The 19,450-nt window shown below is 44.8% G+C and overlaps 2 protein-coding genes and 1 pseudogene across 2 annotated transcripts; 2 read left to right on the top strand and 1 right to left on the bottom strand.

The window, feature by feature from the left end:
* Nucleotides 1–8,081: 8,081 nt before the first annotated feature.
* On the bottom strand, nt 8,082–10,341 carry LOC120421878 (ribosome biogenesis protein SPATA5L1). The gene has a single exon (XM_039585175.2). The coding sequence runs from the start codon at nt 10,326–10,328 to the stop codon at nt 8,121–8,123; it is 2,208 nt and encodes a 735-aa protein (XP_039441109.1). The 5' UTR covers nt 10,329–10,341; the 3' UTR covers nt 8,082–8,120.
* A 5,848-nt stretch (nt 10,342–16,189) lies between these two features.
* LOC120421872 (uncharacterized) lies at nt 16,190–17,490 on the top strand (annotated as a pseudogene).
* A 141-nt stretch (nt 17,491–17,631) lies between these two features.
* LOC120421873 (dipeptidase 1-like) lies at nt 17,632–19,243 on the top strand. The gene is made up of 4 exons (XM_039585169.2): nt 17,632–17,733; nt 17,794–17,959; nt 18,052–18,815; nt 18,868–19,243. The coding sequence occupies exons 1-4, from the start codon at nt 17,715–17,717 to the stop codon at nt 19,224–19,226; spliced, it is 1,308 nt and encodes a 435-aa protein (XP_039441103.2). The 5' UTR covers nt 17,632–17,714; the 3' UTR covers nt 19,227–19,243.
* Nucleotides 19,244–19,450: the final 207 nt, after the last annotated feature.

Below are 19,450 nucleotides of genomic sequence, written 5' to 3'. Positions count from 1 at the left end.
ACCACGGGGACGCGTTGTCTTGTTTTTGCATGCTCATTTTCATTTCTTTTGTGTCGCTGTTTGTGTGCTTGGGTGAGTGGTTATTATAATTAAATAATGGCATCATTAGTGCGCTGACCACGGGGACGCGTTGTCTTGTTTTTGCATGCTCATTTTCATTTCTTTTGTGTCGCTGTTGGTGTGCTTGGGTGCGTGGTTGTTATAATTAAATAATGGCATCATTAGTGCGCTGACCACGGGGACGCGTTGTCTTGTTTTTGCATGCTCATTTTCATTTCTTTTGTGTCGCTGTTTGTGTGCTTGGGTGAGTGGTTATTATAATTAAATAATGGCATCATTAGTGCGCTGACCACGGGGACGCGTTGTCTTGTTTTTGCATGCTCATTTTCATTTCTTTTGTGTCGCTGTTTGTGTGCTTGGGTGAGTGGTTATTATAATTAAATAATAGCATCATTAGTGCGCTGACCACGGGGACGCGTTGTCTTGTTTTATCATGCTCATTTTCATTTCTTTTGTGTCGCTGTTTGTGTGCTTGGGTGTGTGGTTATTATAATTAAATAATAGCATCATTAGTGCGCTGACCACGGGGACGCGTTGTCTTGTTTTTGCATGCTCATTTTCATTTCTTTTGTGTCGCTGTTTGTGTGCTTGGGTGAGTGGTTATTATAATTAAATAATGGCATCATAAGTGCGCTGCCCACGGGGACGCGCTGTCTTGTTTTTGCATGCTCATTTTCATTTCTTTTGTGCCGCTGTTTGTATGCTTGGGTGCTTGGTTATTATATATAGGTGAAGGGATTTTATTAAATGATCATTATATTGCATTATTATATTTATTTGATTATATAACCACACTATATTTTACACTTAACACATCATACAAAACACATATGAAACTGTAAACAGGAGCGTTTGGTACGGTATGTCCACGCATCCTTCCTCCCCTGTAGATTCTGTGAAATGTGATCCGTTCTCAGAATCCTCTCTGCGGTAAACACAACGTAGTAGGGCTGGCCGCTTTAATTTTTGCAATACATTTTCGGGTGTTCTCGGATGTACTGCAATTATTAATAATGACAAGAAAAGTGCTTGGGGCGTAATCTAATCACAAGACTTTCCAGCATGCTTTCATCGGACTGGCTGCGTTTGTGTTAGATTAGATTAGATTAGATTAGATTAGGTATCCAATATTTATTTTAAAAGAAAAAAAAGATTTTTGATGCCTTAAATAGCTTTTTCATTCTCAAATTTATTCAAATAGTGAAAGAACCTTAAATTTAAAGTAAGTTACTAAAGCAGAATTGAATGAATTTTGAATTTGAAAATTGTACAAAATATTAACAAAATAATTCAAGAGTTACAAAATAATTTTCAAACATGTATGCTTGGAAATCTCAACTATTCCCGACTTTTTGACAAAAAAATCAAAAATTTCCGGCTTTTTCCCGATTTTTTGCGGATTTTCCCGACTTGATCAAAAAAACAGCCTCTGAAAGGCATCATTCCCGATCGGCCATTTGGCGACCATGTTTGTTTTAGAAAAACATTCAAATCTTAATTCAGAATGTTTCAATCAAAAAATGGCTTCCTTTGTGTTGTTTGTAGAAGCATTTTACCTAAAGTGATTATTTTATTTTTTTTTTTTTTTTTCATTTCAATGTACCATTTCTGGGCCCTGAATTTAGAACCATCATTGATAGTCGTTGCCCCAAAAGTGAAAGCAACCTTCTATCACCTTAATGAGACGTAATAGAGATCTCCACGGTTTCTTTCACGCACGCCATGATTCTGTATTAGTATTCGTTTTCAAAGTATTGTATATGTTTTAATCGTTTGTGATTGGTTGAATTCCAAGCAGCTGATTTTGACGTTTCAATTTGAATACTACCACAAATGCTGTGACTGGCTGAATTTCAAGCACGTGGCATAACAGCTGATCCAAATTTATAGACAATCCAACACGCTTACTGGGGGAACTCAATTTTTAAGTTCGTTCAATCAAAATGAAGTTCGGTTCAGCGATCTCAATTTTGAGATGGGATTGTTTTGATTTTCATTGTCAAAGTTGAGATCACTTAACCGAACTTTATTTTGCTTGGTGACTTTGTTGAAATCTAAAATGTGACATTCCTGGACTTAGCGTTTTCAAAGAGGGTGTTCTGGTAAGTTTGCTAAAACGAATCTTGTAAATATTTAGAATATTTCTTAGTTAGGTTTCGTTCATTTATCTTTTACAGCAATGGTGCGGCTTGGTGCGCAGGGTTGACATCGAAGAGGAACCGAAAACCAAGGAGCAGTTTGTACGGGGCGTTGCCAGGTTGATGGTTCTATCGAAAACGGCCGTCCCGCCTGAACCATCCCGTCCCTCTCGAAGTGGCCGGCCGGTAAAACATGGTTTAACTGGCAAACGGATCGACGAACTTGATGGGGTGGACCCGGCAGGACGGTGACACTTGAACGACCGCCGGAAGCAGGTAAAAGCGATTGTTGACAGCACCGCCGACGGAGCTGGGGCGAGGGGGTGTTACCGGATCCGGAAGCAGAGTTCCGGACCGCGTGCTGTTTATGAACAAGCCTTGGTCGGGCGGAAGGCCGGGATTATGTAGCTTTGGGACGAGCTGATGTAGGAACACATTTTTACTTAATGATGCGTAACGTGCTGGTCAAGGGCACCTGCAGGACGGTCATTACTTTGAAGGCGATTCCACTGACGCTGAAGTAACCAACCAGATTTGTTTAAGACAGGTTATCTTTCCATCGAAACCCAGCAGGAATTTCGTGGTGAGGTTTGGTAGTAACATTCCGACCTTAATTTGCCGCACAGGAAGACAACGTTTCTGCGGTATGTCGATTCCTATGCCGTAGTACGGAAAAGAGGCCAATGCTGTCATCAGTCAATGTAGTAGGCCTAATCCGGATTCTGGAAGCGAACAGAGGGGAAGCGTTTCGACGAGGGGACTTTTTTCCATGAGGTCCAAAACATACAGCTTGCCCACAGCGCTGCGGCCAAAAATAATCACGGTTCCTGTTCCGGGAATCATCCTGAAGCTGGAATCAGAATCTGAATATTTTTCTATTCTCATTTCAGCGTGGAGCCAAGGTGACTTAAACGTCGGATTCGGGTCATGCATGAGTTTGGGCCGTCGTTACGCGGGAGACCCAGTCGCAACCCGGAGTAGCTGTTCGACGCCTCGGTCCAGAAGGATCGTGGGTGCCAGTTTCTTCTAGCCGGGAGAAATGTATTGAGTTCGGATTAAGCCGAGTGCTGAGTGTTGGCAGATGTTTACGGAGTTGGAGCTCTTCGGGAGGAGCAAACCGCGAGGATGCTGAACCATCTTATCGTCAACACACCGCGGTTGATTTCCTGAAGGAGCATTAGTCGAATCCCAGCTTGATGATAGCATATTTGGACGAGGTTAACGGAGGTCTGAAGGTGCTGGACGGTCTGACGAGTTGTTAAGCACAAGTTATTCAAAGAATACTCGAAAACACCCGGAACGCCGAGATGAACCTGATGGTGTTTGATTTCCAGCAGCTGTCGATCCTCTTCGAAATCGTCAAGCACAACATCAGCTTCATGAACGAGGTCTTCCAGCTGATCAAAATAATGAGATTTGCCTCCGGCACGCTCGCTTCAAGAACCGCGAACTTTCGCTTGCCTCCAACACGACGATCTGCAAGATTTACGTGTCCACCGTCGATCTACACCTCGCGTTCAAGGCGAACAGCCGCATCTCCTAGGACGACTGGCTCGAGAGGCTGGGGTGGCTAAGCAACGGGCTGCTAAAAGAGTTCAAGAGCTGCGAAGTTGCCACACGCTGGCCCAAATCTACCCGCAGCTGTTGAAGGTGCTGTTCAACATGACGATCGTGTCCTGCCGGGCAACTAGAAGGAGGAGCTGTCGACAAGTTCGAGGCAGCCGATCTTGAATTTGGCTTAGTTACGGAGCACTACATGAAAGATTCGCTGCGGATCGATCCGAAGGTTCTTGGCGAGCGAGCGATGGATTGTCGGCCGTACACCAAGGCTCCCTACTACAAGGAGAAAGAGTTAGACCTGATCACCGTGGTTGTCGTTAGTCCTGATCAATTAAAAAGTTGCAGCAGAATGAGGCCGCCAAATGGCTGCTGGAGTACGCTAGGGAACATCGCAGTGGTCTTGATGAGTTGGATGCCCCATTCTGTCAAAGGGGAAGCTCCAGTTTGTCAAATTTATCCCCGAGGACACGCCGGACGGGTCGTTCTACAGAGCGATCCTCGCTTTTATCACGGAACTTACGAGCTGGCGCAAACGACGATCACGCGAGTACGGGGGATGGTCCAGATATAGGTGCAGCTCGAGGGAGTCTTCGTGGATGAGTTGCAGCGAATCCCAGTTCACTATATGATCGTTATCCCGTCTAGCGACGTCCGGACGTGCCTCAAGAGCGAATCCCCAGTGTCTGTGAAGACCCTAGTAATGCCAACTGCTTTACAATTTTTCTGAATTCCCGGAACACTCCCAGCGAGTCGGACATTAATTTCGCGAGTTTTGCGAGTGGATTGCCGGCCAGCAAAGCGCGTGCAACCAATTAAACTCCCTAGCCGCAGACTTGAGTGCCGAAAAGAACTTTGAAACGGAGGATAAGGATAAAACCCGCCTTTTTCTTTGCGATTGCTACATGAATTTCGATCAGTAGCAGAACCAACTCCAAGGACTCAACTCAACTCATCCGTGGCATACTCGCATGCTGCGAAATGCCACCAAGTACGATTCCAACTGGTACAATACTTGGCATCTCTGGGCGTCATGAACTTCGAGGTCGTCCAAACCCAACAGCAGGAGGAAGACTTCCCCCGGTGGTGACAAGAGAAGTGCTTTTCCATTCGATCAACCTCTCCCAAGGCAACTCCCTCCCTTCCTTCGCCTCCTCACTTTGGTTCAACTACGACAAATACTCAAAGGTCTTTGACGTCCTCGTCGTGGGCACGGGCGAGATCAAGATCAACACTTAGCTCTAAGTAAACCAGCAATTAATCGTCCGAATCGACACTCGCGCAATTTCGTCGGCGGAGGAACCGGACATCAAGGAGCAGTAGAAGTAGTTTCCGCGGGTCGTGTCAGGTTGCCATCTTAGAGTGCCAACTATCGTTTTCCGAATTTCTGGCATTCTGCTTTATTAACCCTCAAATTTCCAATCTATCCATTTTCAGATCTTGATCTCGTCAATGGTCCACAAGAAAATAGCCGTTTCGCCATCACCCGTCTCAGCACCGCATGTCCTCGGAGTGGTCAGCCGGTGAAAGGCGAACGGACATACAAGGAATTGACGACCTTGGTGTGGAGGACCCGGAAGGACGGTGGCGTTTAAACGAGCCATAAGCGGTTGAAAGCGATCGTTGAAGGCACCGCCGCGGGAGGTCATCCGGGTGAAGTGAAGACGCAGGGGGATCCGGAACCGGAGGATGATTTCCGGGACGCGTACTGTTGAGGAACAAGTTGTTAGTCTCGGCTGCGAGTTCACGGATCGCTGGCCGACCTTGAAATGATCAAAATTATCTTGAGATAACCTTGGAACTTACAAAATTATCTTCGAGAATCATCCACTTGCTGGGTCGCGTCCCGAATAACTATCCCGGTCAGCTGCGAACCGCCGCTCTGCAAACACTCTGTTCGATTATGGTCTAGCTAGGATAAAAGTACCTCGTGTTTGTTACGCCCGCTAACAGCGTCATGATCAAGCACAAAATCTCCTATAGCGAGTACAATAAACTCCTAACCAAGTTCCAAAACAACAGCACCCTCGCCATGGACGAAAAGTTTGGCATCCGACAAGCCCGCTTCAAGAATCGTGAACTCTGCCTCCGACACTACGATGTGCAAGCTGAACGTGTCCACTGCAATCTACAGAACCGCCACGTTTCCTGACGACTGGCTTGAGTGGCTGCGCCGGCTCAGCAACGGGCTGCTAAAAGAGTTCAAGAGCTGCGAAGTTTCCGAACGCTGGCCCAAAACTACCCATAGCTGTTGAAGGACCTGTTCAACGCGGCGTCAGTGTCCTGCTGGCTGTTGTCTAGGTTGAGGTAGGCAATGATGGTTCCGCAATTGGGCGATATCACGCAGACGATCTAAATTTAGCTGAGTTAAGTGAGCACTATACGAGAACGGTACGCTGCGGATCGACCCGAAGATCATCGGCAAGCGAGCGATGGAATATCGGGCGTAGGTCAAAGCGTTCAACTACAAGGAAGAAAAGTTCCAAAACATGAAGGAGAAAGAGACCGTTACAATTGGGAAGGAATGCACAAATTTGTCAAGTTTATCCTCGAGGAAACGCCGGGCAGTTCGTTCTAAGAGGCCTACTCGCCCTTCACCACGGCGTGTACGAGCTGGCTCGAACGCTGATCGAAGACACGCGCGGTCTGCTCGATACGAAACTCACCGCGATGGACGAAGCGATGATGTGTGTCCAGATGCTGGCGGAGCTCAAGGATATCATTCAAGTACAGACAAAGTTGATCCTAAAACGATAGAAAAAGGTTAGGCAGATGTGGTTGGATCGATTTCTCGGCGGGCAACCGCTCGTCGACGATTGGCAGCGAATCTTTTATGTTTACTCGCTGGGCGTCAACCCGGACATTGCCGTTCCTTCGTGGCTCCAGTTCGCATCTCTGCAAATTCCCGGAACACGCCCTACAGCACAGCGAGTTGGACATAAGCTTCGCGTCACCAAGCAAATTTGGAAGGCCGGCCAGCGGAAGCGCGCATTTCACCCTGGCGGAGATAAGTACGCCGTCCCCGCCGTAGAAGAATCTTCCGCTCGTTCTACCTCTTTCTTAACATCTTTCTCCTGTACACCTCATTATATTCAAATACCAATACCCAGAGACTTTGACGCCCTCTTCGAGGACATGTCCCGCAACTAATCGCATGAATCGAAACCCCGCGCAACCCGTTGCACCAGATTGTAAAATACCTAGTTAAACAAAATTAAGAATGAAATAAAACAAAAAAAACTAGCACAGAACGATATTTTCATTCTTCTTATCATTCCGAACCGATATCCGTCCCCCAGAACCGTTTTTCTGCTTTCCTGGAGGATTTTTCCGGTACCCAGCGCATGTCAAATTTGAGATCAGCTTCACCATGTTAAAATTAAGTTCGGGTACTCGATGTCAAATTTGTATGGCTACGGTTTGCGCCGTTTTGCTTGGATCCACTCAAATTTGAGTTCCCCTGGTAAGCGTGAACACACTCTCATGCGTGGATTCCTACCCCTCTAGCATTCCTTTGTTACGAGTTACTGAGAAAACAAAAGCATCTTCGGTGAGTGCTCATGAACGAAGGAAAGAGAAGGAGTGACAGAAAGAAAATGTTCTTGCAGGCATTTTTTTGATGCAGGAATCTTCAAATGATAGGTTCTTCTATCACTCATTTACGACAGTGCATAAGGGTTAATTTTGGTCCGAATCCATTTTCGATATATCGTGACTTTCACGCAAATCGTCAAGTCAGCACAACCTGCTGGCAATCATACTTTATTTCCAGCGCTGACGACGCCAATCCCTTCATTGTCAACCCGAGAAGAAACTTGATACTGCCAACAGGCCTGCCGTCGATACAAGATCGCAAGACTACCAAATTAAAATGTTCCCAAAACGCCGATACACATCTCGATAGGCCATCAATCGCGACATGAGAAAAAAATATCGAACGCACGCCATCGAATGCAATTCTGCAAAGATCAAAATGGTGTGAAGAACACTTGCTTCACTTCATGGAAGCGATAAAATTAGAAGTTTTGGGATGTGCGCGAACCTTGGAAGAGTTGTTTGGTCGAATGACTATTTTTAGGGGGTTTTAATTGCTTGGCATTTTTGGCTCTAATGGAACCTTTTGTAAAATTTTGCAATGTTTATGTTGTAACTGTTGCTAAGCTACAGTGAAAGACAGTTTGTTACTGAGAAAACTGTTTATTCCGTCCGGCGTGTTGGGTGGCCGGGAACGAACTGTGCTGGGAGTGCTGGTAGTTAGCATGGCCTACTACAGTTTAGTTTGGAGCTGTGATATAAATTTGAAATATATAATTGTTTATTTGCCAGGCATTTTTTTTATCAAATTTTTACACATAACTTACTTCATCACAAAACACGATGCCTCGTCTCGAACCGCTCATACCACTCAATCTGACCGCTCGTCAACGAGGGGCGACTCTCCCCCAGCACGTGTCTAAAGTGCTCCATCCGCACCTTCTCCGCGTCTTCATCTAGCGCTGCCGCATGCAGTGCCGCCTGTCCGCACAAATTCTGCAAATCCGCCCCAGAATAGCGCTCCGTCAGGTCAGCCAACGCTTCCAAGTCCACATCTCGATCCAGGGGAACCTTTTCGGAAACTTTGCGCAATATAGCCAACCGCGCGACGCGATCCGGCGCCGGAACGTGAATCAGTTTGGTCAGCCGTCCCGGCCTCAGCAGCGCATCGTCGATCATGTCCGGCCGGTTGGTGGCCGCGATGACCAGGATGTTGCGCGAGTCTTCGCTGGTGGCGATGCTGGACTGGACGCTGCCACCGATGCCGTCCATTTCGATGAGCAGGGTGGAGAGTACGCGGATGTTGACGTCGTTTGGGCCGCGAACTCCTTGCGAGCCGCGATTTCCCACGAGGGAATCGATTTCGTCGAGGAAGATTACGGCCGGGGCGGACTGGCGGGCCTGGTTGAAGAGTTTGGTGATGAGTTTTTCGGCGTCGCCGACGTACGGGGAGTAGATTTCCGCGGCGGATACCGAGAGGAAGGTCATGCGGGATTCTGCAGCGAGACAGCGGGCGATTGTGGTCTTGGCGCAACCGGGTGGTCCGTACAGGAGAATGCCTTTTAGGGGGGACATCCCGAACCGACGGAAGGCTGCTGGGTTCTGCAGGGGTCCTAGGATGGACACTCTTAGCGTCTTCTTGAGGTTTTCCATTCCACCGATGGTGTCCAAGGATTCTTTAAGGCCGGTGATGAGACCAATCGAGTTCCGCAGCGCCGTTGGTCGAATCTTTTTCAGCGACTCGTCCAGCAGCTGTTGGATGTTTAGTGAAGGTTGCCGGCAGCGTGTCCGCTGCAAGGTATGGACAAGTAACTCCAAGTCGGCTCCGACGTAACCGGGAGTTCGTCTGATGATTTCTTCTATGATCTCTGCTTTGAACGTGGCTCCGCTTTGCTGCAGAACAGCTTCCACAATCTGCCTTCGGTCATTCTCCGAGGCCATTCGAATAAAGACCTCAACTCCCAAGCGACCGGGACGTCGAACACGCTGGTCAAGGTTTTCCAGACTTGACGTTGTTCCAACGACGATCATCTTCCCCGCCTGATTGTGGTACTTGTCCAAAAGTGCAGTAAACTGTGACGAAATCCGGGAAATGTTGGCCACATCTTCACCCCTTTTGTTGCTCACCTTGGGACACAACCTGTCCACGTCTTTCACCAAAAGAATCGATTTGCTGGGGACATCTACCAGCTTCGTAAATTGCTCTAACCGTTCAAAGGTTTTCCTCAACTCCGACTCCGTTTCTCCCGGAAGTGACTTGATGAAATCCAACCCTCTTATCTCGAACAAAGGGTGATTACCTTCCTGAGCGACCTTCTTCACCAGGGAGTACTTCCCAGAACCAGGAGGTCCTGCCAGCAGAACATTTTCATTCCTTTCTTCACTCAAACAAACTCGCACAGCTTCCAACGGTACCTCCAACCCTCCAAGCGGTTTCGACCCTCTCGAATCGTGAAACAGCATCCGATCAATCTCGACGCGAGTCTCGTTCTGAATTTGTCCAAACTTCCCGGCCCCAAACGCCCGCCGAATGGTCACTCCGACAATTCCGTAGCTTTCGTTCTCCAAATCGCTCAACGCGACCGTACAATTCTCTCCAAAACAGTACGGCACCAGCAAATCCTTCAACAAGTCCACCAAATCACAACGTGACCTAATCAGCTCCTGATCCACCTTGGCGCAATCCAGCCGGACATCGAGCAGCACCGACTCAAATCGACACAACGGTTCGTCAACCACTTCTAAACAATCGATCCCCGGATCGTCGCGCCCGGTTTCGTGAATATCTCTTAGTAGTTCCACACTTTCATCCACGTAACAAACGGCATCCCGCAGGAATCGATCCTCCCCCGGTGGGAACCACTTGGCCAGGAAACGGCGACCACTAGTGTAATTGCACAAAACAGTTGATCCCACCGGAATCCGCGATGCATCCCCTGGAAGCAAACTCGAGGAAATCTCACAAATCTGTGGCGTTCGTAGTAGGTGGCCACTGTCCGGCGTGACCGGGTGGTTGATGGGGATCGGTTCCGGAGGCATTTCGATGCTGCCGGTGCAACAAGAATGTAAATAAATAACAAATCGCACGTGCGTTTGACAGAGCGTGAAATGTTTCAGCAGGCGAGGGGTGCGTCGATTATTTTGGGAGATTTTTTGTAATCATAGGGTAGTTAAGTTTTTGTTAGAGGCTTTTATCAGGGGGGTGCCAAGTGTGCTGCCTCTTTGGAGTGATATTGTTTGGAGTGATATCGATATCGTCAGAGCAATATTTTTAATGATTTTGATTTACCGCGGTAAGTGTGCACTTCCGAAGGAACCAGTCAAGAAAAATTTCAAATGGGCAGTAGCGGCAGCGGAAGCAAGCCAGAGAGGGTAAAGAAATGGTTCTTTCTCCTTTGTTCTGCTGTAGATATTCCTGAAATATTTTGTTGGCGTCAAACTGTCAAAAAATGGCCGCGGTAAATACTTTTCTACCACAATTTTTTGGTGTGATCAAGGTAGTTGATTTTTTACTGTTCGAGGCCAAGAAGAATGTAAATTATTTATCCCGGATCTACCAAAATCAGTTAAACTGCCTTTTGATTAAAATTACGTATAAACATCAACCATACACTAGGTTGATCCAAATACGGGCTTTCTCGGGGCTACCCTCCCGAGAAAGCCTGGATTTGGACAACCCTACCACTTCATCAGTGACCCTGCCATACACTCACCATTTGTCATACCATTTTTTCGGACCATACAACGAATGGTGAAGATCATACACCGTATGTAGCCAAGCCATAGACGAATTTTACCCCATATGATTGTACATTCAACCCCCGGTGGTTGGTCCCTTTTTCGTTTAACACTATTTTAGTTTGTACCCCGTTGGTTGGTCAAAGCCAAACTAAAAAGTGACTAACTGTCACTTTATACACGGCGCTCACGCACACTATCAAAACAAACGTTTGGTAGTGTGTGTGAACTCCGTGTAAAAGGGGTGTCAAACTAAAACGTGACCCCGTTCGTTTAACAACAGTTGGTGTCAAACCATCGGGGTTTGAGTGTACCAGTCGGGGAATATTTTGTATTGCCCGTATTCCCGAAAAAGACACGCGGCATACCAGCCTCGAAACGACGCGCCGCACTTTCGGCAAATGCGCGCTGTCAAATCCCATACTGCGCGTTTTGTTTTTGTTTATCTTCTTCTTCGAATCGCTTGCCATAGAGATATCCACGGTTTCTCTCACGCACACCATCATTCTGTGTTAATATTTGTATTTGAAGTATTGTTTTGGTTTTGAACGATTGTGATTGGCTGAATTCCAAGCAGCTGATTTTGTTTACACTTTTTTTACGCAGACATAGGCAAATCGAGTAGATCAATCGTCTGTAGAAACCAGCTGTTTACCACGTGCTCGTGGTATAACAAAGGACACAGCTGATTTTGACAGACGAATCATTCTACTCGATTTGCCTTTGTCTGCGTGTAAATTTTGTTACAAACTAACACACTCTCGCGCCTGGATATCTCTATAGAGATATCCACGCGCGAGAGTGTGTTAGTTTGGAATTTAATTACACGCAGACATAGGCAAATCGAGTAGAATGATTCGTCTGTCGAAATCAGCTGTGTCCTTTGTTATACCACGAGCACGTGAAAAACAGCTGGTTTTTACAGGCGGGTTGTCTACTCGATTTGCCTATGTCTGCGTGAAAATAGTGTAAACAAAATCAGCTGCTTGGAATTCAGCCAATCACAATCGATCAAAACCAAAACAATACTTTAAATACACAGAAACATGGTGTGCGTGAGAGAATCCGTGGAGATCTCTATTGCTGCCAGGTATGTTTTTTATTGCTAGAAAAGTGCAGAAAATCGCTGGCAACAATGTTTATAGCACATTATGAAATGCCGCGCGGCGTGTAACTTTGAAAGAAACGGACAATACCATTTGGGCAATACGTTGTTAGGTTATGTGACTACAGTCCAGACTCGATTATTCGAAGCCTCGATTATCCGAAGTTCGATTATCCGAAGGTTTGTATGGGACTTCGAATAATCGAATCACGAACAAAAAAATTTTTTTCGTATTTTTTCTTTTTCTCGTTTTTAACATAAATTATTTAGTTCTAAGACCCCATCTAGTCAAATTTGAGTTGTTGATTGCCTTTAAAAAACAAAATGCATTTTTTCAATATGGCATCACCGCCATTTTGGCCGCCATCTTGGATTTAAAAATTCTAAATAATTTTAGCGTAGTTTAGGGGTCATACCTATGCTTAACAATCAAAAATATGACAACGAAAAAAAAAAATTATCGTGGTTCGATTATCCGAAGTGAAATTTTTCCGAGGCCTTCGGATAATCAAGTCTGGACTGTATACAACTTTTGTATGGAGAAAAGAAGATGAATTATAGAAGTGGTATTCGTTATGAATTCAATTCATTTCTAATCACTTTTTTTATTTAAATGCAAAAAAAAGTTGACAAGACATCACTTTTTCGATAGATCAACTATGGTCCCCTTGAAACGAGCTGTCAAGTAGGATCTTTCCTGTCAAGAAGTGACGCGAAATTAATTTTTAAACATTGATTTAAAAATAATTCATATTAAACTCTTTGTGGTCGTACAAAGGGTCATTGTACACTGTAAACAATAATATCAGCAATCTAAGTTTCATTTTAAGACCTAATTGATTCTGAAAAATATTAGTTTTTAATAAAAAGAATGAAATAAAGACAAAAAAGACGTTTTAGAATTTCGTTTTCGTTTCGTTTTACGGAGCAAGGTGGGGGACGCGGCCTCAAGTCAGTCCAAGTCCGGTTTCTTGTGGAAAAAAGGGTAGTGGCCGAACTAGTATTGCATACAAAATGAACACCACCGGAAGATATAGGGGATCGGGAGGGGGAAGGTGAAAGAAAATTAGTGTAGGTGTGAGTAGTAAGAACTTGGATGACTTGAGCAGTAACGGTAATCTAAGTTTAACACTAAATAAAGGAAATCTAAATTATGATCCAAAGTAAAAAGGCCCGGAGAAATTGAATTATGAGTTAATTAAATAAGAAAATGTAACTAATCGCAGATTTATACAAAGGAAACCTATGATGTATTTCAAATTTAAAGGAAACTAAAAAAAAATACCGGAAACAAAAGATGGAAACCAACTTGTCTAGGGAGTATAAATCTTGAGGACTTTTTTCTGGGCCCGTCCTGTCGCGTCCGTCAGTATTCTTGTCGTACATTACAACTAGAAGCAGATCTGCTAATGAAATAGTACACTCTGACCAGTTCAACTGATCATTTAAGTCTAATTATTCATTTACGGAAAACTAACTAACTTGAATCAACAACCTAAGCAAAACTGTCTGAAAGTAACTTGAATCTCAAATCCCCGAAATTATAATTGCAAAGCCAAACATTCCTTTACCTTGTTTGTAAACCTGACTTGCCGCTTCCAAAACCAATAAACATAAATGAACAGTTCATACTTTACAAGTTGAATACTCTTCGTTAAGAAGATTATTTCGTGCCTTCCATTTCATTAGGGCACAGAAGCTCTGCAAACAAGAGTGTATCCCTATCATACCTAATATAAACTGTCAATTGAGTGAAAGAGATGAACTCCTGTTCACAAAACCCTTGTGTCCATTTGAAATGTTAGGCTCCATTTAATCGTCAAAACTCCTGTAAATCCTCGATTCGCAACAATGGTCGATACAACCATAATCCGAGAACCGTTAGTTCAACAGATTAACGAATTTTGTCCGATATCATTTCATTATTGATTGATCGAGACTCTATGGATGTTTTGACAATTCCGAATGGTTAGTATATCACATAAATTATAATCAGAGATTCTGATAGCATCACTTAACTCGTTTACACAGAACTGTCGGCCTGGAATTATTAAACAATCTAGAGTTACAAAAAAAACTAGCTATTCTGAGTGCCTTGCAAAAAACTGATTTATTAAAATACCAGATCCTAACCTAACACCCTCATTAAGATGAGAAAAAAACACGCTTCTGTTTTTGTGATTAATTAAATTATTTAATATAATCCCACAATGCCTAGAAGAGACCTCTCTTACTGTTTTGCGTAAGCGTTGCTTTGCTTTATGAATTTCTACCTAAGCTAACGACGTATCTAAAAGATTTAAACCTGTTCCTACCAGATTTTAAAAACAAGAATATTGAGATGCAAATCAATATCAATATCTTGCAATTTTACATAGTATAAAAGTTGTGATTTCTATCAACACAAGTATATAAATATAAAATAAATGTGTGATTATATCAACATCGGAAACCATCTTTGCAAATAGCCCTGAAACGACGGCAACGTGTGGCTCCATCTCCAGGGTAAAAAAAAAGACGTTTTAGAATTTAAAGCAATAATATTTTGATAAAAAAGACATAATGAAAAAACAAATTATAAGTTGATTTAACAACATTTGGAGAAGGAAAGCAAAATCATAAAATATAATTTGTATTGGCCTAAATTTTGTCAATCGTAAGCTCACAAAATTTACCTTTTATTTTGACTCATACAAACTGTTTAAATTTTATTGATTTATTTTATGTGTCCCCAACAAAGTGCAAACATTTAGTAAAAAAAGATATATTATATCAGATATATGGTTTTTGCCTTCCTCACCTCAATGAGGAAAGGCTATAAAATCACTCGAAAAATGAACTTCTTTATTCGATCTCGTAGACCCACCTTCACGTATACCTATCGACTCAGAATCAAATTCTGAACAAATGTTTGTGCGTGTGTCTGGATGTGAGTCCGTGCACCGAAAAATATGCACATGATTATCTCCGGACTGGCTTAACCGATTTGGACCATTTTGGTATCATTCGATCCGTCTTGGGGTCCCACAAGACCCTAGTTAATATTATGAAGTTTAGTGAAGTACTTCAAAAGTTATGCTAAAAAAACTATTTTAGGTAAACTTCTAAAGATTGTAAAAAGTGTGGTTTTTGTAAGAAACCCCGTCATGCTACATATTGTTAGAAAGGTATTTGAAAAACCTTTCCAATGCATTCAAAAGATTGAAGATCTGACAACCCCATCAAAAGTTATGAGCACTTAAGTGTTATTTATACACTTTTTTGAGGCCGGATCTCAAATATTTTGATGAAAAAGCTGTCCGGATCTATCATGCGATCCATCGTTGGATAGGTAATCAAAAAACCTTTCCAATAAGCCCAAGAGATTGAGGATCTAACAAACCTATCAAAAGTTATAAGTACTTTAGTGTTTTATATACACTTTTTTTAGGCCGGATCTCAGATATTTTAATAAAAATAAGTGTTATTTTTACACTTTTTTAAGGCTGTGTAGGGTATTCACTTTTATGAATGCGAGGAAGGCACCAACCACCTAAAGGTGGATTAAGTAACGTTTTTTAAACTTAAACTGTATTGGAAACATTTACTTTTAAATGACAACCCTGTAGTCCAGACAGCTTTTGAAATCATATAGAGCTTTATGACGTTTCGCGTACGCACACTAGCGCACCATCTGATTTTGCTGACCGGACAAAATTTAACCTCAATCTTTTTTGTGTACGTACACGCAATACATGCGCACGTAGAAACCTCTATAGATAGCCGAACCCGAAGGACATTCCTCCATGAATATCATGAAACCAATGGGCCGTTTGCTGAATTTCTAGGCTTATCTCGTATTAGCAACACTTGTTATATAGACGGTATCGATGCGGGAGATGAAATTTGCTTAAGCCGAAATCATTTATCACTGTCTAGTTTTACCCTAGTCCTGCTTCGAACCGGCCACACGAACTGTTTCTCGAATGAATAGATTAATTTTGGAACTAAAACTTGACCGTTACGACTCACACGTGGTAACTTCAAATCTATCAAAACAAGATCTGCTTATCGCAGCATGATTAGACGGGGTAAGCATGTTCTGTCTACACAGGCTAAACACAAAAATATCTTAAATATCCTCAGCCTTATCCAACCGAAAGGTTCAAGTCGGTGGTGCCATCATTCTGATTGCCATCGTAGCCGTAGCAATGGCGGTACCGCTGGCGATCATCTCTGATGACAGTACCTCCGACAACGATAACGATCCCAATCCCTTCTTCGGTCGAACGGTTTTGGACGAGGTGCCACTTGTCAACGGTCACAAAGACCTGCCGTGGAACATCCACAACACCACAACTTTGAACGCAACCTGATCAATAACTTTGATCTGGATCGAGATTTGAAGGTAGATCCCACGTGGGGTCGGTCCGATTGGATCGCTGATCGCGGTTGAGGGGGGTCACTCGATGGATTCGAGACTTGCGGTGTTGCGGATGTTTAACGAATTGGGGGTTCGATACATGACGTTGACGCACGTAATACTCCTTGGGCGGATGCTTCACCGGTTGATGAAGATGGAAATGCTGTGGTGAAGAACATGACCGAGTTGGGCAAGTACGTGATTTGGGAGACGAATCGGCTGGGGATGTTGGTGGACATTTCGCACGTTAGCCATGGGGTAATGGGAGATGTGCTGGAACACACGAAGGCGCCGGTGATTTTCAGCCATTCGTCGTCGCACAAGGTTTACGCGCATCATCGTAACGTATAGGACGACGTACTGAAGATGTTGATCGAGAATCGTGGGATTATTATGGTCAACTTCTACACTGGATTCATTGGAGGAAAGACGATCGACGACGTAGTTCGTAAGTATAGTCTGAGAGAATCGAAATGTACACTTTTCTGAAACTGTCAGCTTTCAGGTCATCTCAATTACATCAAATCGGTGACCGGTCCGGATCACATCGGCATCGGTGGCGATAGCACCCCGGAAGGGTTGGACGATGTCTCCAAGTATCCGGATCTGTTCGACATACTGGCGAATGGTGCGTACAACGATGGAACGACGCTTGAACCGTTGACTCGGGAAGATCTGCAGTAGCTCGCCGGGTTGAACCTGCTGCGAGTGTTCCGTGAGGTGGAACAGGTGCGGGATAGTATGAGTGACGTTTTGCCATACGAGGATCTTATTCCGTACCAGGACTTTGTAGATGCCGGAGTGGAAGTCCAACCGTGTATCACAGATGTGGAGATACACTAGATTTGAGTTCAACATCGACATAATTGCAAGAGGTACCACTCATGTAGCTGTCCACCTCCAAACAAATCAAATAACCATCAACGTCTTATCAATGAAGCAGACGATAATGTCCAACAACCTCCTTTTAATTGTATTTGACAAGACTTCATTGATAGGACAACGCCACAGAGATATCCGCTATCACCTGCTGAAGATTACTGATTTACAGGTTATTCCCAAAATACAAACTTATCTGTATTAGACGTCTTATCGTAAATTCGAGCCACTTGAGTTGTTGAAGTTCACGAAGCCATCAATCAAGCACGCTCTTCAGTATGAATCCATTCAGGGGCACGCGATGGCCATCCTCCGGAACAGTAAGACCGTTGTCATCAGGTGACGTCAGGAAGACCTCGATCATGGCGTCTTTTCTTCAGTTGTAGGAAACAAAAAGGTGCTGGTGGCATGCCTGCTGGGAGCGGTGATCACCGTTTGCGCCATCACGATCCCGGTTGTAATTGTCACATCGTACGACGATGTAAAAGAAGATGCGCAGGCGTTTGCCGGTCGGGATGTCCTGGACGAGGTTCCGCTGATCGATGGGTAAGCTGTTGACGCACACTGATCGACATTGTCTCAGAACTGTCAAACTACACACTTATTCTGAAATGCTTAACTGCGATTTTCATTGTCAGCCACAACGACCTCCCGTTCAACATCTACAAGGTGGAGCGCAACCTGCTGGCCAACTTCGACCTCGACTCTAACCTGAAGCAACACCCGGTGTGGGGTAAAACCGAATCCAGCCACACCGACCTGCCCCGACTTCGGCAGGGTAAGTTGGGCGCGCAGTTCTGGGTGGCGTACATCCGCTGTGCCGACACGCAGTACAAGGACGCCGTAGCGCGAACCATGGAGCAGATCGACGTCGCCAAGCGGGTGATCGCCAAGTACCCGGACGATCTGAAGTTTGTGACGAGCGCGGACGGGATCGAGGAGGCGTTCCGCGAGAAGAAGATCGGGTCGCTGTTGGTGGTCGAGGGAGGTCACTCGATCGACTCGCGGTTGGCGGTTCTGAGGTTGTTCTACGAACTTGGGGTTCGCTACATGACGTTGACGCACTCGTGTAACACGCCTTGGGCGGACGCCTCGCCGATCGATGACGAGATCGAGCCACAGCTGAACAACCTGTCTGACTGGGGTCGCAACGTGATCTGGGAGATGAATAGGTTAGGGATGATGATTGACATTTCGCACGTGAGCTACGGAGTCATGCGGGACGCCATTAGGTATAGCAAGGCTCCGGTGATCTTCAGTCACTCCTCGTCGCATAAGGTGTTCCAGCATCACCGGAACGTGCAGGACGATGTTTTGAGGGAGTTGATCGAGAACGGAGGGATTGTGATGGTCAACTTTTACCCACTATTTGTGGGTGGAAATACCATCGACAACGTAGTTAGTAAGTATCGCGTGATCACTTGATCGTCTTGCAACTCAACTGATCGTTTCAGAACACTTCAACCACATCAAGTCGGTAACGGGGCCGGATCACATCGGGATCGGGGGTGACTACGACGGTGTGGGCCAGACTCCGGAAGGTCTGGAGGACGTGTCCAAGTATCCGGATCTGTTTGACATGCTGGCCGAAGGGAAGTTTAGGTCGGGTGAGACGTTTACTCCGTGGACGCGGGAGGAGTTGCGAAAGCTGGCTGGACTTAACCTGTTGAGGGTGTTCAAAGCGGTTGAGCGAGTTCGGGACGAAATGGTGGAGGTTCCTCCGTACGAAGATTTGATACCTTTCGCCGAGTTTGAGAAGGCTGGAGTTGGGGATCAACCGTGCATGACGAACATGAACGTTCACAAAGAATAAATAATTTTAAATTATTTTTGAGTCGTGTAGATGTGTTGCAAAGAAAATCCTGTTTTACACCTTGCAATCTCCATTTACAGCTCAACGTTATCCTACCAATTCTCTCACTATCACCCGCTGGTCGTTCAACGATAGATCTAACCTAGTCCCGCCGCACAAAACAAAACATCGTAAAAAATCTCTTTATATTGCACCCTTCATCTACTTTTAGCAGGTTTATCTCG

Source organism: Culex pipiens, chromosome 2 (assembly GCF_016801865.2).
Source record: "Culex pipiens pallens isolate TS chromosome 2, TS_CPP_V2, whole genome shotgun sequence".
In the NCBI taxonomy this organism is placed as follows: domain Eukaryota; kingdom Metazoa; phylum Arthropoda; class Insecta; order Diptera; family Culicidae; genus Culex; species Culex pipiens.
This window is presented reverse-complemented; position numbering and strand designations above follow the sequence as displayed.

Excerpts from the sequence above, each read along its gene's own strand:
- LOC120421873 (XM_039585169.2), top strand. Across the intron at positions 17,960-18,051 it reads GAGGTTCCGCTGATCGATGG|CCACAACGACCTCCCGTTCA; the intron begins GTAAGCTGTTGA and ends TTTCATTGTCAG. Across the intron at positions 18,816-18,867 it reads TACCATCGACAACGTAGTTA|AACACTTCAACCACATCAAG; the intron begins GTAAGTATCGCG and ends TGATCGTTTCAG.
- LOC120421878 (XM_039585175.2), bottom strand. The coding sequence starts at position 10,328 with ATGCCTCCGGAACCGATCCCCATCAACCACCCGGTCACGCCGGACAGT.